The sequence below is a fragment of the Brassica napus genome, chromosome A8 (genome assembly GCF_020379485.1).
Source record: "Brassica napus cultivar Da-Ae chromosome A8, Da-Ae, whole genome shotgun sequence".
Lineage (NCBI taxonomy): Eukaryota > Viridiplantae > Streptophyta > Magnoliopsida > Brassicales > Brassicaceae > Brassica > Brassica napus.
Window position 1 is genome coordinate 15,652,606 of NC_063441.1, and position 13,978 is coordinate 15,666,583.

General features: G+C 36.2%; 3 protein-coding genes, 1 non-coding gene and 2 pseudogenes across 4 annotated transcripts; 2 read left to right on the forward strand and 4 right to left on the reverse strand.

Annotated features, from left to right (window-relative positions):
* Positions 1-236: 236 nt before the first annotated feature.
* Positions 237-3,768, forward strand: LOC106361347 (arginine--tRNA ligase, chloroplastic/mitochondrial). Its single transcript, XM_013801081.3, has 17 exons — positions 237-329; positions 414-553; positions 640-715; positions 815-922; positions 1,012-1,227; positions 1,313-1,393; positions 1,525-1,608; positions 1,689-1,793; positions 1,877-2,055; positions 2,129-2,213; positions 2,299-2,485; positions 2,576-2,645; positions 2,732-2,801; positions 2,870-2,959; positions 3,107-3,175; positions 3,262-3,360; positions 3,469-3,768. Exons 1-17 carry the CDS (start codon positions 321-323, stop codon positions 3,577-3,579), a joined length of 1,779 nt encoding a protein of 592 aa, XP_013656535.2. The 5' UTR covers positions 237-320; the 3' UTR covers positions 3,580-3,768.
* A 231-nt stretch (positions 3,769-3,999) lies between these two features.
* LOC106359902 lies at positions 4,000-4,939 on the reverse strand (annotated as a pseudogene).
* Positions 4,940-5,203: 264 nt separating this feature from the next.
* TRNAP-UGG lies at positions 5,204-5,275 on the forward strand. Its single transcript has one exon. It is a non-coding gene; the product is annotated as a tRNA-Pro (tRNA).
* Positions 5,276-5,541: 266 nt separating this feature from the next.
* Positions 5,542-6,777, reverse strand: LOC106361346. Its single transcript, XM_013801080.3, has 3 exons — positions 6,647-6,777; positions 6,149-6,362; positions 5,542-5,942 (listed from the first exon to the last, which is right to left on the reverse strand). The coding sequence occupies exons 2-3, from the start codon at positions 6,328-6,330 to the stop codon at positions 5,756-5,758; spliced, it is 369 nt and encodes a 122-aa protein (XP_013656534.2). The 5' UTR covers positions 6,331-6,362; positions 6,647-6,777; the 3' UTR covers positions 5,542-5,755.
* A 595-nt stretch (positions 6,778-7,372) lies between these two features.
* LOC106359899 (galactinol synthase 5-like) lies at positions 7,373-9,303 on the reverse strand. The gene is made up of 4 exons (XM_013799525.3): positions 8,971-9,303; positions 8,529-8,852; positions 8,307-8,441; positions 7,373-8,221 (listed from the first exon to the last, which is right to left on the reverse strand). Exons 1-4 carry the CDS (start codon positions 9,301-9,303, stop codon positions 8,000-8,002), a joined length of 1,014 nt encoding a protein of 337 aa, XP_013654979.2. The 3' UTR covers positions 7,373-7,999.
* Positions 9,304-9,972: 669 nt separating this feature from the next.
* LOC106359898 lies at positions 9,973-13,059 on the reverse strand (annotated as a pseudogene).
* Between the last annotated feature and the right edge of the window lie 919 nt (positions 13,060-13,978).

Here is a 13,978-nt window from a genome sequence, read left to right on the forward strand (position 1 = left end):
GTTGTGATTTTGTACTTTAGTGGGTTTTATCTTTGTGATTTTGATTTGAAATTTGAGAAACTCTACTGTGCCTGGTTGGTTCTGTTACAGAACCGAAAACATCTAGATGTTGAAGAAGATAAGCGTTTGTTTGTTTTTGTTATTTATTTCAACATTGTCTGTAGCAAGCAGACTAGCTATTGCTTTAACTTTCTTGTTTGGTAAGAATTCTCGATGAGAATACTGATTCTGCTTGTGTATTTTTTGTAACCTAGACAGGTGTATTGAGAGCAACCAGTAGGAGATTTGCTTCCCAAATCGAATCAAAATCAGTGGCAACTATGGAAGTTGTAAGCATCTTCTTTTTTAATCCAGGAGGCATTGTTTTTTTTTTCCCTGTGTCATGACTGATTTTGTTTTGAGTGGTGTGACAGAACCAAGAATGCCCGGGAAATCTAAAACGCCAGCTCGAGAAGCTCTTTGATGCGTCTCTGAGATCAACGGTTCCTGATAACACCCGTGTTAAGCCCGTGGTTACTACCTCCCCTCTTGATAGATCTGGAGATTACCAATGGTACATATGGAAAAACTAAAGTTCCTGTTAGAGTTGCTTTCTTGTTTTGTTAGTTTAGATTGTTTACATCATACTGTTGTCTGCAGTAACAATGCAATGGGTCTATGGTCCATGATAAAAGGAAAAGATTCTCAGTTCAAGGATCCTCCAGCTGTTGGAGAGGTTGGTGTTTTGTTTAGTTTTTACTTTTTTAGAAATTTGTGGCTTTTGTATGCTCTCTATGTCTATTAACTCTTTTTTTGTTCTTTTTTTTTTACGTAGGCCCTTTTAAATAATCTACCTACTTCTGAGATGGTGGATTCAATCTCTTGCTCTGTTACTGGACCTGGATTTGTTAATGTTGTACTATCAACCGAGTGGATGGCTAAGGTAAGGTGCTCCTGTTGTTAATGCGCACTTGTTTTCTCATTTTCTAGTCTTCTTCTTGGCGTAATTGTTTTTTTTTTTAAAATATGCAGAGTATTGCAAATATGCTTATCGATGGAATTGACACATGGGCTCCTACTCCTCCGGTTAAGAGAGCCTTAGTTGATTTTTCCTCTCCAAACATTGCAAAAGAAATGCATGTTGGTCATCTAAGACCAACTGTCCTCGGTGACACGCTAGCTCGCATGCTCGAGTTCTCAAAGGTTGAAGTTCTTCGCAGAAACCATGTTGGTGACTGGGGAACACAGGTAACTAACTGCTTGAGACCGAGTGCTTTATTGTTGTATTCCAATATTTTATCAAAGAAATAAAAACCGTTTTAACATTATGCAGTTTGGCATGCTCATTGAGTACCTCTTTGAGAAATTTCCTGATACAGAGAGTGTGACCGAGACAGCCATTGGAGATCTTCAGGTCAGCGTCCTTTCATCATATGGCCTTTCACGCTTTACAGTTCTTCTTATGTGCCAATATTGGCGTAACATGCTTTATGTGATGAACTAAAACAGTTTAGTTACTAACTTCATTCAAATGTCATCTGACAGTCGTTTTACAGAAAATCAAAGAGTAAGTTTGATGATGATCCGGACTTTAAGGAAAAAGCACAAAAGGCTGTGGTCCGTCTACAGGTAAATTAACATTTTCTTATTCTGTTTTGGAGTGTGTTAAACTAGTCACTTGGCTATATTATCGTTCTTATTGGGTGCAGGGTGGAGATCCTATCTACCGCAAGGCTTGGGCTAAGATTTGTGAAGTAAGCCGAACCGAGTTTTCCAAGGTTTATCAGCGCCTTCAAATTGAGCTTGAAGAAAAGGTAAAAGCAAAAGATGGACCGATACTGATACAGGATAGAAACAAAAGATGTACACTGATGGGTAATACGTTGATCCATGACAGGGAGAAAGCTTTTACAACCCCTACATCGCTAACGTAATTGGGGAACTGGATAGCAAGGGGTTGATAGAGGAAAGTGAGGGTGCTCGTGTGATTTTCCTCCAAGGCTTCAAGATCCCACTCATTGTTGTCAAGAGTGACGGTGGTTTTAACTATGCCTCAACTGATCTGACTGCTCTTTGGTGTGTTATCTTTTCTTCTACCTGAACTTGCATATTATTGCCTAATGAATTGGCTAAAATCTGCATGTCCCAGGTATCGGCTTAATGAAGAGAAAGCTGATTGGATTATATATGTTACCGATTTTAGCCAGAAGCAGCACTTTGATATGTTTTTCAAAGTAGGGATTGATTAATAATTTTTGTTGTTTTTTTGACGTGTGTCAGGCCTAACTGTTGTTGTCTTGTTACACTATGATGATTCAGGCTGCCAGAAAAGCAGGTTGGCTTCCAGAGAGTGATAAAGCTTACCCTAGAGTTGACCATGTTGATTTTGGTCTCGTCAACGGGGAAGATCGCAAACGATTTAGAACGCGGGCTTCAGATGTAGTCCGCCTAGTTGATTTGTTAGATGAGGCCAAGACTCGCAGTAAAACTGCCCTTATTGAGCGTGGTATCTAACTTTGTGTCAGCGTTATTAACTTTGTTCAGTTATTGGGCGGTCTGGTCTTATTCATCTTTTATATGTTGTTTCTCTGTTTAGGTAAGGACAAAGAATGGACTCCGGAGGAGCTGGACCAAACAGCTGAGGCAGTTGGATATGGTGCGGTGAAGTGAGTATTATTTCTTTTCTCGGTTTAGGGATTTTAATATTATCATGCTACTGCTAACATGCGATTTTGTATAATGTTATTTCAAGGTATGCTGACCTGAAGGGCAACAGAACGACAGGTTATACTTTCGACTTCGATGCCATGCTTAGTGACAAGGTAATGAAATTTGCAATATGCAGTCAGTCACCTACACATGCTCTTATTGATAACATGTGCATGAACAGGGAAATACAGCCGTTTACCTTCTTTATGCTCATGCTCGTATCTGTTCAATCATCCGAAAGTCTGGCAAAGACATAGATGAGCTGAAAAAGGTATTTCATTTGTCTACAGTTTTGGGTTTCCTCCTCTTGTACATTTTCATAGTTACTGGACCTTCAAACAAACACCTACGAAGACTGTTATGAGTTTTACCATAGGCAGTTTGTTCTAACGGTTCAACAACATGTGACTTATTGCAGACAGTAGAGCTAGTATTGGATCATCCAGAAGAACGAGCCCTGGGGCTTCACTTGCTTCGATTTGCTGAGGTAACTCATGCTCATCATTACATACTACTTTCAAAATCTTTCTTCTCTTTTTTTTTTGGGGTAATCCATGTGTGAACGATTTGCAGACGGTTGAGGAAGCTTGCACCACCTTGTTTCCCAACGTGCTGTGTCTGTACCTCTACAGTTTATCTGAACGCTTCACCAGCTTCTACTCCATTCATCAGGTGTGGATTCTCGACGTTCTACGTTTCTATTTAATATTGTGATGTCAGACTACACAATCTTCTACCATATATACTTGGATTTCGATTAAGAGATGAGCTTTGTTACAGGTCAATGGTTCACCGGAGGAGGCAAGCCGTCTCCTACTTTGTGAAGCAACGGCCATAGTGATGCGGAAATGCTTCCACCTTCTTGGAATCACCCCTGTTTACAAGATTTGATCCGTCACTATAACATTTTAATGACTTAAAAGACAAACGGTTTTATTTATTGACAATTTTTCTGAAACAATCAGTTTCTAGCTCTTAACTTGCTTGGCAAAGGTTATTTTGCCATGCCTTTGAACTGATCTTGTGAATCATGAAAGGGTTTGAAGATTAATCTTGAATTTAAATGACTTGGAGATGTTATTGTGAGATTGTGTTAATTTGGCGATGTACTCTTTTTGCCCCCTCTTATTCAAATTGGCTTCCCCAGCTCTTGCATGACTTCATTCTTGATCTTCTCTTTACAAGATCCATCAAGCAATGATATTTGCCTTCATAATACTTGGGAAGTCTTTTCTTGACATGGCTATGAAAAATAAACTGTTTAACAGTTCCCTATGTTTATAGAAATAATATCACTTAATTAAAGAGGCATCAAAGTGAGATGACTCCCAAAGTCCTACAATGAGAAAAAAAATACTTGACAAGGTCTATCGAAACAGTAGGAGGACAAATGACACAAGCCAAGGTCTACTTACTAATCGATTGTAATATATCATTGACCATGGCACAAGGCTGAAATGTTCTCTAGCAACAGTAACAAGGGAGAAGAACTCTTACTTTGCATCTTCATCATCGTTTCTCTTGCGAGCAACTCGGACTCTGATCCTTCTAGGAGGACCTCTGATACCTCTGCTCCAAATCTGCTTGTTCAGCTTCACATCCACTCTCACATCCTTTGTCCCCATTGCCTTCTCTGCAAACATCCTTATCTCCTTGATTGCCTTTGGTGCCTTCTTCTTAAATGTACTGTTTAAGACACAACACGATTCTTACAAGTCAAACCTCCAAGATCAGAGCTTTTCTAAATGGGATATTCATGGCTAACGTGCCTATAAAGTTAAGTGCATATAGTTAAAACTTTGATGTTACATTTTTAAAGTCAACCCCCAAGAATGTCATATTCATAGCTTACGTGCGTATAAAGTTAAGCGTCTATTGCTGAAACTTTGACGTTACAGCTTTTAGTCAAACACCAACATCAAAGCTTTCTAAATGTCACATTCATGGGTAACGTGCCTATAAAGTTAAGTGCCTATAGCTAAAACTTTGATGTTACATTTTTTAAGCCAAACCCCAAGATCAAAGCTTTCTAAATGCCACATTCAAATGTTACATTTCATGGCTAAGAACATTGTAATGAACATTGTAATGGTAAAGCTTTCAAATGTTACATTTCATAGCTAGGCTAGAACATTAATGTTATCTTTTAGTTGGGTTAAGAAGTTACCAGCTATGAAGGCGTCTGTGAAGGTTGATAGGTGTACTCTCTGGTCACCAACTCCTCTTTCCTTCCCTTCGTCTTGTCCGGCATTGTTATGTCATTGAGTATGTCGAAACACAAACTGGTTAAACTCAGATAGATGCTCTGTATAGCTGATCAGCTCACTGTTTGTTCACTACTGTATTTTATTGCTAAGTAGCTTATATCGTATAAGTTGTATGGGGCGCTCAGTAGGTAGATGAACCAACCCTAGTCGATTTAAATGTCTCCCTTTAAGAGTTTTTGAACTAATCTTTTTCACTTGTCACGTCTAACAATAAAACTACAAGGTGTTATCAACAACTTAAACAGCACGGGCGTTTGGTCTAGTGGTATGATTCTCGCTTTGGGTGCGAGAGGTCCCGAGTTCGATTCTCGGAACGCCCCTTTTTTTTAGAATCTAGTGTTTTGCCATTTGCCTAAAGAGTTTTTTCCATATAAGAAATCAGCAAACTTAGAGAAACATACAAAGAGTTGAGTGTTTTTTTGTTGTTATTATAAGAACACATTAGTCTTTTTATTCAAAGAAGACGAACAACAACACTTTGACAAAAGAGCTCAACATAATAATCTGCAAATAATGATATATCCCATAGCCGATCTTTGCCTTATCTCCAGCAAAAGGTCATCCACACTCAAGAAACAAAACCAAAAAGCAAACAAGTTGTCGACTGATATTATTAAGAGCTAGCATGATATGGCCTCAGCTTTAAAAAAAAAACTTGTGTGTATTAATTATCCAAAGACAGAAAATAAAATTTGAAACTTATACTAAAATATCATAGCCATGAGATCCAAAGATAATAAAACCGCCAGTTTCAGCCTTCAATGGTTGTAAGCAAAGGCATTGTCTGTTTGTTTGTTTGTTCAAGGGTAGTAGCCGGTGAAAGTGAAGCCTCTTCCAACGATCTCACCCGCACAGTACCAAGCAAAGCACTCCAGCCCAAAAAGTGCTGCGATCCCAGCATCTTCAACCTTCAAATCCGCCCGGTTCTTCCACAACCCCTTCACGTGATCCACTTCCTTCCAGAACGACTCAGTACGTCCAGGAATGCTGCAAATCCACACAAAACAAGTCAGGCACAGAAACAAAAGAAAAAGTAGAGTTCCTGTAAAAAAACATATCTAGAAACGTTGAAAAGAGAACATTAATTATTCAAGATCCTTACCAAACAAAACCAAGAAGCGGCTACTAGTATTTTACCCTTTACAGTATAATAACAACAGACAGAAATAAAAAAAAAAAATTAGGAAAGGGACCTAGCGAGACGAGTGTAGAGAAGCTGCTTAGACAACTCTTGGCACTTCTCAACAGTGGCTGGCTCCTGGATATAGTGCTTGTTCTTCTCCAGCAACTGTTTGTAGTAAGTTGTGCCGTGCTTTGACACAAACTTCGATGCCTCGCACGCCTTTGATTTCACCTGTATCAACTTTGATGCCATCTCTCTCTCTCTCAAAACTTGTCTTCTTTTTCCTGACAATTTTGAATTTACAAAATTAAAAAAAATCCAATTCCATTTCCAAATGCAATCAAAAAGGATCAAGTTTTTAGAAAGACACGAGGAATCAAAAGCACCATTGGTATAGTCACAACCTATTCAAACCCTAGCTAGACATCGAAAGTTGAGATCTTTTTCCAAATAGCAAAGACCTCATGAGGATTACATTACGAAGGCGCAGATCTATCAGTCAGATTCCCCAAAAGGGGGAAAAGAAAAGATGAAACTTTGAATCAAAAAGGGAAAAAGAGTGTTGAACCTTGCTGATTACAACAGAGATTGTAGGGGTGGTGTCACCGTTATCGGAGAACGAGAGTGCAGAAGCAGCAGCTGGATCAACGGAGTCTCTACACTTGCGACTTTTGTGAGGTTTTATTACAACAATACAACTCCGATTAGTGGTCGGTGCAGAAAAAACATAATATTATGGGCCTGAAATGGGCTTTGACTAACATTTTCATAGCCCAATGGTGGTGAGAGCTCTCTTTATTCAAGCAGCTATTTGATAGCTTACATGACTCTTGTTCTTTTTGTTCAGGTGCCTTTGCATGGTGGAGCTCTCTTCTCATGCTATTGCTCCACTAACTGTAAAATTATATTAATTCTTTTGACTCTTGGTGATAACTGTGAGCTTTTTATTTGTTGATAAACGTGATTGGTAATATTACTCTGTGCATCGCTGCCATATCAAGTTGATGACTTGCAACACACGATTATTCTCATAAGCAGTAGTACTCAGATTATATTATATTAGTGGTTGAGAGCTGAATATCCAAATATCGGTTTTGTGGCCCTCTGTTATCGGTCTTGCAGGTGCTACTTAGTAACAAGGAAACAGTCCCTTTAATTTCTTGTTTTGTTTCTTACGTGCAACTTACGGAGCTGCGGATGATGTTGATGCTTGTAAAACTCCTAGGCTACATATTCTAGTTGGTATTGGTTTAGTCAGCTGTCAACACATAAAGATGTATGTAGTGCTACCATCATTATCATGTTAGATATATAGCCAGAAAAAGGCTAAGACTCACACTTCATTATTGGGAAATCAACTTGAAACCTACACAAGGTGTACTCATACACAAGCACACGTCTAATAATCCCCCAAAGCATAAAGATGCAACAAAGCAGCAGAAGAAAGAGCTGCCGTACTAAATTGATTCGTCCAGCTTAAAACTCATTGAAAGGAAACTTTGGTTACAAAAGAAGAACCAGTCCTAAAAATAAACACCGCAATTGACAACACTGGATTTAAGGTGGCGAGAGACTTGTAATATTATTCATAATTATACTAAAAATCATCTTAGCTTTCGATAAAATATATATCAAATTGTTTTGCAAAAGAATGAACGAATGAAAGCCAAGAGAAAGTTCTTATTATTGATTAATGATAAAACAAAAGAGGCAAAGGTATGCATGGTTGATCAAGGTCGGCATTGACACAAAAGGCTAACCAAAACACAAGACCAACCACCTCTAATCTCACAAACATAACGAGGTCGCTATATATAATTATGATAAAATTATATATATATAGCTAAACCTCTATTAAAACCAAAAAAAAAACAGAAAACAAAAAAAAGGTTGCATAGCATAGCTTCGGCTAAAAGATTGGCTATGCTGCTGAGGGGGCAAGGCTCGTGAGAACATCACCATCAGACTCTTTGGAAGCTAGGACTGCAGTAGCGATCGGATTCAACTTAGGCTCAGTTTCCATAAAGTTCTTGTAGTCCAAACTTGGATCTTCATAAATCTCCCACCACTTCTTCACAAGCATTTTTATGTCTTCACGCTCCATGTGCTCTTCGGTTTCATCATATTTCCATGGCTTTGAGCCCTATAAAATAGATTCAGACATGAGTATATATATCAAAAAATAAGACAAGAAAAAGATTATGGAATTAAAACAAATTAAAAGGTACATTTGCGCAGTAATGGACCACACGGATTTGGTTAAGGTCAATATGTTCCGGGTGACGCCACAACATAGCCAATACAAGGTTGTAGGTGGAAGGAATTGGCTTGTAGGTGTCTCTGAAATACATATTCAGAAAATCCTACAAAAGATAAACAACAATATTATCATCATAAAATAATGAATCCTCAAATTAAATAATGAAATAAAAAGGAAGATAAAACCAAACCTGTTCAGCAAAATACGTTGGAGCGGTGATTTGAACAACACGAAGGAGATCCTCGTACACGACAAGATTTGGTTCAAACAGTAACATACCAGCGTTGAAATAGGTAGGCGGCGGAGAACCGAGAGTTTCCACCGGCCATGTTACCTTTTCGGGTGACTGTTGGCAGTAACCGATCTGGTATTGAGTAGTGTTGCACCATGAAATTTCGCAAAAGCAATCTTTAACCGCGTACAAGTAACCGGAAGGAGTGTCGAAAAGATGGTCAATGTTACCAAACACTTGAATGTCTCCATCTAAATACATCACCTTCTCATATTCCACAAACTGCATTATATATGTTCAAAAGTCGTTAGATCTGCTAGTTATGTTTCGACATGTACAAGATAATAATAATGATAAAAAAATGATATAGTCATATATTATTAGTAAATAAGATTCTAACCTCCCAAATACGAAGTTTGGAGTAGTTGAGAACAAAGTAAGCCATGGAATAACCAATTATGTTTTCTGGTGGAATGACCGGTTCAATCTCACGGATGATGCATCCCTGAGCCACCAAGATTTGACGGTGTTCTTCTGGCACATCCGGAAGACAGGCCACAACGAGTGGATAGACTGATTTCACCTTGCGCAGTCCTTTGGCTAGACCGACCACACCCATCCAATAGTCTTTGTTTCCAGCGAGGAAAGTGACGTAAGCCCTTTTGCCACCATTAGAATTCAAATTCACGTCAGCTTCGATCTTTTTCTCAAGAGCCATGTTCATTGCAGCCATTTCAAACGAATGAATATAACTTTTTTTTCTTCTTGTGTGTAGCTTTTAAGTGTGTGGAAAAAGGAGACGTAGTCATCTTATTATATAGCAAAAGAGAGATATATGAGAATTAAATGAGAGAACTAATAATGGAAATAAATCATTCTTGTATGCCAAGTCGGTATCTTAAAGATTTTTAAATTTATGTATAAGAAATATGAAACTTCCAACTATGGAAATATATATATTATAAATTACTCCAAGATTCTTAAAATTAATTACCGTAATTGTAGAAATTGGATGGATATGCAGACTTGCGAATGTAAAAACAGAATATATACCAGTTTTATCCAAAATGTGTAGGATTTTAAACATCTCGCTCTAAAGTTTTGTTAATAGAAACGTGTGCATCAAGATGGGCTTATGCTGAATTAAAAGCCCATTATCGCCTAAAAGAGATGATAATCTTCTTTCTTTTAACCTAACCACGTTTTGGTTTCACGTATAAGTATATCACATCTCACGTGTATCCCACGTGCAAACATCTAAAAGCTTTCCTATTTGTCCAAGTGTAATTACATACCTTCTTGCTTTTTTTTTTGACATCACATACCTTCTTGCTTGGTTAGAGTATTTGTCATTTCTAATTCATAATCCAAACATGGGTTTGAAGATGTGTTCCTCTAAATAAACAGTGTCAGACTTACAATCCAAAACAATAGTATGTAAGTGTATGTAATTGCTTATAGTTTTTGTCCACTTAAAAACTTTGTGAAAAAACTTAAATGTTACATAAAAACATAACATGTTTGTCCTCTCAAAGATAGCGTGGTGAAGGCAGAAACATAGTAAGGGGGGATGATGTTTTCATTCATTCATAAACACCAAGGTTAAGTCTAAAATCATTCAACAAAAAATAAACACCAAAACAAATGATCAAAACTCCTATGAGAACATCATCAATAAGGAGATGAGTTTCACACTAAAAAAAAAGAACACATGCCTTTTTGTTCAGTAGAGCATCGAGATCACTGTTGCTTGCAGCCTTGTTGACCAACACCAACAATCTGAGATCTGCCTCCCTTCTGCGATAAGAAAAGAAAGAAAGATGGTGATTACTACATGTATCATAATTATCGACACATAATTATACGAATGAAATGAATAAAGTTATTCATGAGAATGATTCTAGGTATATGCACAATATGTATGGTTCAACACAGCCTGTCTCGCAGTCTCTATGTAACAATTACATGCTATTCTATCAGTCTTATGGCATATAAGACTTGAGTTACAGAGTTATAAGTGTCAGTCTCTTATGCATCATTAAATGCTCGGCTACTTTCAGTAATCTCTAGAGCCTATATTTACTAATCTATTCTCTAGGGTCTCAAGACCATGCGCAACCTGAAACTTTTTGATAGGTTTTCTATGACTATATGAGATTTGCTATAGTGTTTGATTTATTTGGAGCACTTCATACCTTCTTTTTAGTCTTGCTATCCTCCTCCATCTCATCATCTTCATCTTCATCTTCATCTTCATCTTCATCTTCATCTTCATCAAACTCCTGTTCTTCCATAGCCTCACCAGTAAACCATGAGACGGCATGCGGAATAATCTTGTTCCGGATAGTAGATCTACAGGAAGCAAGAACAATAATCAACAACAATCAACTCATAACCCAACAGAACAAATTATTTTCAGTAAAGGACGCACCCAATGTCATAATCTAGTTCCATCTGATACTGAAGTTCGTCAGCCTGCATCAAAGAACGGAAGTCATTACTAAATAGGCTTAACTAAAAGTTTGACAAGCTCTTACGACAATCAAAATATCATACTCTGTCATCGTCGATATCTTCATCTTCATCCGGGACTTCTGGAGGATTAAAGAAGTTGAAGAAGCTTTCAGCGTTCGTTGAACCTTTCTTAGGCTTCATCTCAACAATCTTCTGAGTTAGGCACTTTCCAGGATACTAATCAATCTCAGTCCTGACGTAAAGGAACTAATAGTATAAGTGAAGACACATTTCTACAGCTCACTGCAATCATATATGTAAACATTTGTAGGAGAGCATAAGCAGTTTACCCAATAGCCTTCTCAATTAGTGGCTCATCCTCATCAATCACAAGGTAAGACTTTGTCAAGACATTGTTTATGAAAAAGGGATTCGAGTCAAAGAGAAACTCAAGCTTGAATCCTTTAGGCTCTTCGGTCTTGCACCATTTAATATCTTTAAGATACTTGAGAGCCTCTTCGTCATGCTCTGTGACCTGACGTGAAAGAGATTGGTATGTTCACTCTCCACGGTTATGATTGGATTGTTTATAAAAAAATTAAATACCAAAACTACAAGTGGGATACCTCCTCGGAAGTAACTTCATTGTTTTGCAAAGCAGTCAGCCAGAAACTTGGAACTCCTTTCTCTGAGATTGAACACAATAGAACAATGTTAGATTTTGGATTTTTATCTTCCCAAAATATTAAAGGAAGACACTGTGTTTCTGAAGTAACCTTCAGCAGTTTTGTCATCTACTTCGTCCATCTTTGTATCCTCTGGAGTCAGCTCGATTTCAGTAGTTCCATTCACAATCTCATAACGCTGTGCATTACAAGATACCAAGAAGAATTCATGAGAATTTTTTAGATTATATTTTACAAACACTAATGCAGAAGACAAGTAGAGATAAAGCAAATATAGGCTCTCTAGTTCACAGATGAATATTCAAGACGATCTCACAGAAAAATCTGAAATTTTTTTCTTTCTAACAATCACCTTGGCATACAAGGGGTGATACAACTTTTCATACTTGGCTTCAAGAACAGCTCTCTCCTCACGGAACTTAGCCTCAAGTTCATCGTGTTGGCTCTGCGTTGAATTGAAACAAGTCACTGGTTAATCAATAGGCAACACCTTAATTCGAAACTTGACATTCAAGTAAGCAAGGAGAATATACACTCATACAGAAGAAAAAAGGGTTGCACACACAAACATAATAAAGATCGGATCTTTTAAGGTACACAAACTCAATTGAGTAATATAATATCACACACATAGGTAAAGAAAATTCTCTAACCTGTATATCCTTCAAGGCATCGACACGAGCTCTCACTAGAGCAGTCAGATTCTCGAGCATATCTGAACTGTGCCCAGCCAGCTTGTTCTGTGGGATTAACATATAACAAAAACTCAAATATAATTCTCCAAGGAACATATAAACACTCTATCATTCTACTAAAACGATGACACTGAAACTAAAAACAATTAAAAAACAAAAGAGGACGCAGACTCTTAATAGAGACGGTAAAACTCAGAATCCTTTCGACTACAAACAAACATACCTTGTGAGCGTTCAAGAGGCCAGCTCGATCCTCGTCTTTAAGAGCTGTAAACAAAAGCAAGTGAGAGAATAATAGTCAACAACCACACGGGATTAGGGTTTAAGCAGCTCTCGGTTAAGAAGAAGCCTATATTAAGAAAGAGAATTGTAAACGGAGGGTGAGAATTTACAAGCAGTGAGACCGGCGAGGCTGAAATTGTCTTTGTGGTTGTTGCTCATCTTCTGAGGACTCTGGAGACGAAAGGTTTGAAAGTAAGAGGGAGGGTTTTGGGGAGGCAAGAGAGACGATAAAAGAGACGATTGTTTATATACAAATAGAACTTTAATAAATTAATACTCTGATAAATTAATAATCTGTATAAATTAATAAATTTTACTGATTTTAACTTGAATTAGTTTAAAATTTGACATAAATTGATAAAATATTAGATAATAACTTCTTAAAAAATTCTATGTAAATATATAATCTCATTAAAATTATAAATTAATAATTTATATATATACATATTTTATTTAAGTAAGAATCTATTATTATATTGTTTGTTTTATATTCACAATGTGATTATCTTTATATTTATTAACATTTAATATATTATTAATGAGATTTAGTAATATTATATCTAAAACTACATTTAAGTTCTATGTAATATGTATTATATATTCCAAATAATATAATATAATTAATATAAATGTAAATTTTAAAAATAACAATTAAGGTCTATATACTAAAATCAGATATTTTCTTTTTTTTTAGAATAAATATATCTTAAAATAAAAATCTAAATAAACTTTTTTTTTATAAATTAATATCTCTATATATTAATAAACCTAGCCAATTAATTGTCATTTTAATTTATTTTGGTAATATAATTATTTCTCTTTTTTTAAGGGTTTTTTGTTCTTGTTTAAAATACAAATTGAGATTTGAGTTGTCAATGTTCAAAATTTTGATTAGTATAACTTTTAACAGAAATAATCTCTAGCAGAAAAATATTAATTATATTGTTAAAACAAACAAGAGATTATGAAATCTATTACCTAGTTAGATTTTTTGCAATTTTTTGAAAATCGGACCGGACATTGACTCAGCATTGTAGATGGGTCAATAGTCGAACCGGTCCAAGCAGATTTTAAATTTCAATTAAATTTTATATTAAGTAACTATATATATATGTCTGACTATAATTTTATTTTTATAAAATTTTATATTATTGTTAGAATCTTAAAATAAAATGAAGACTTTAAAAATAATATAAAAATAATGAAAAATAATTTATTTAGATAATCATTTAAAAATGAAAATTTCTAAAATTTTGAAGTTTTTTTTAAAAAAAATTGCTTGAATTTAAGA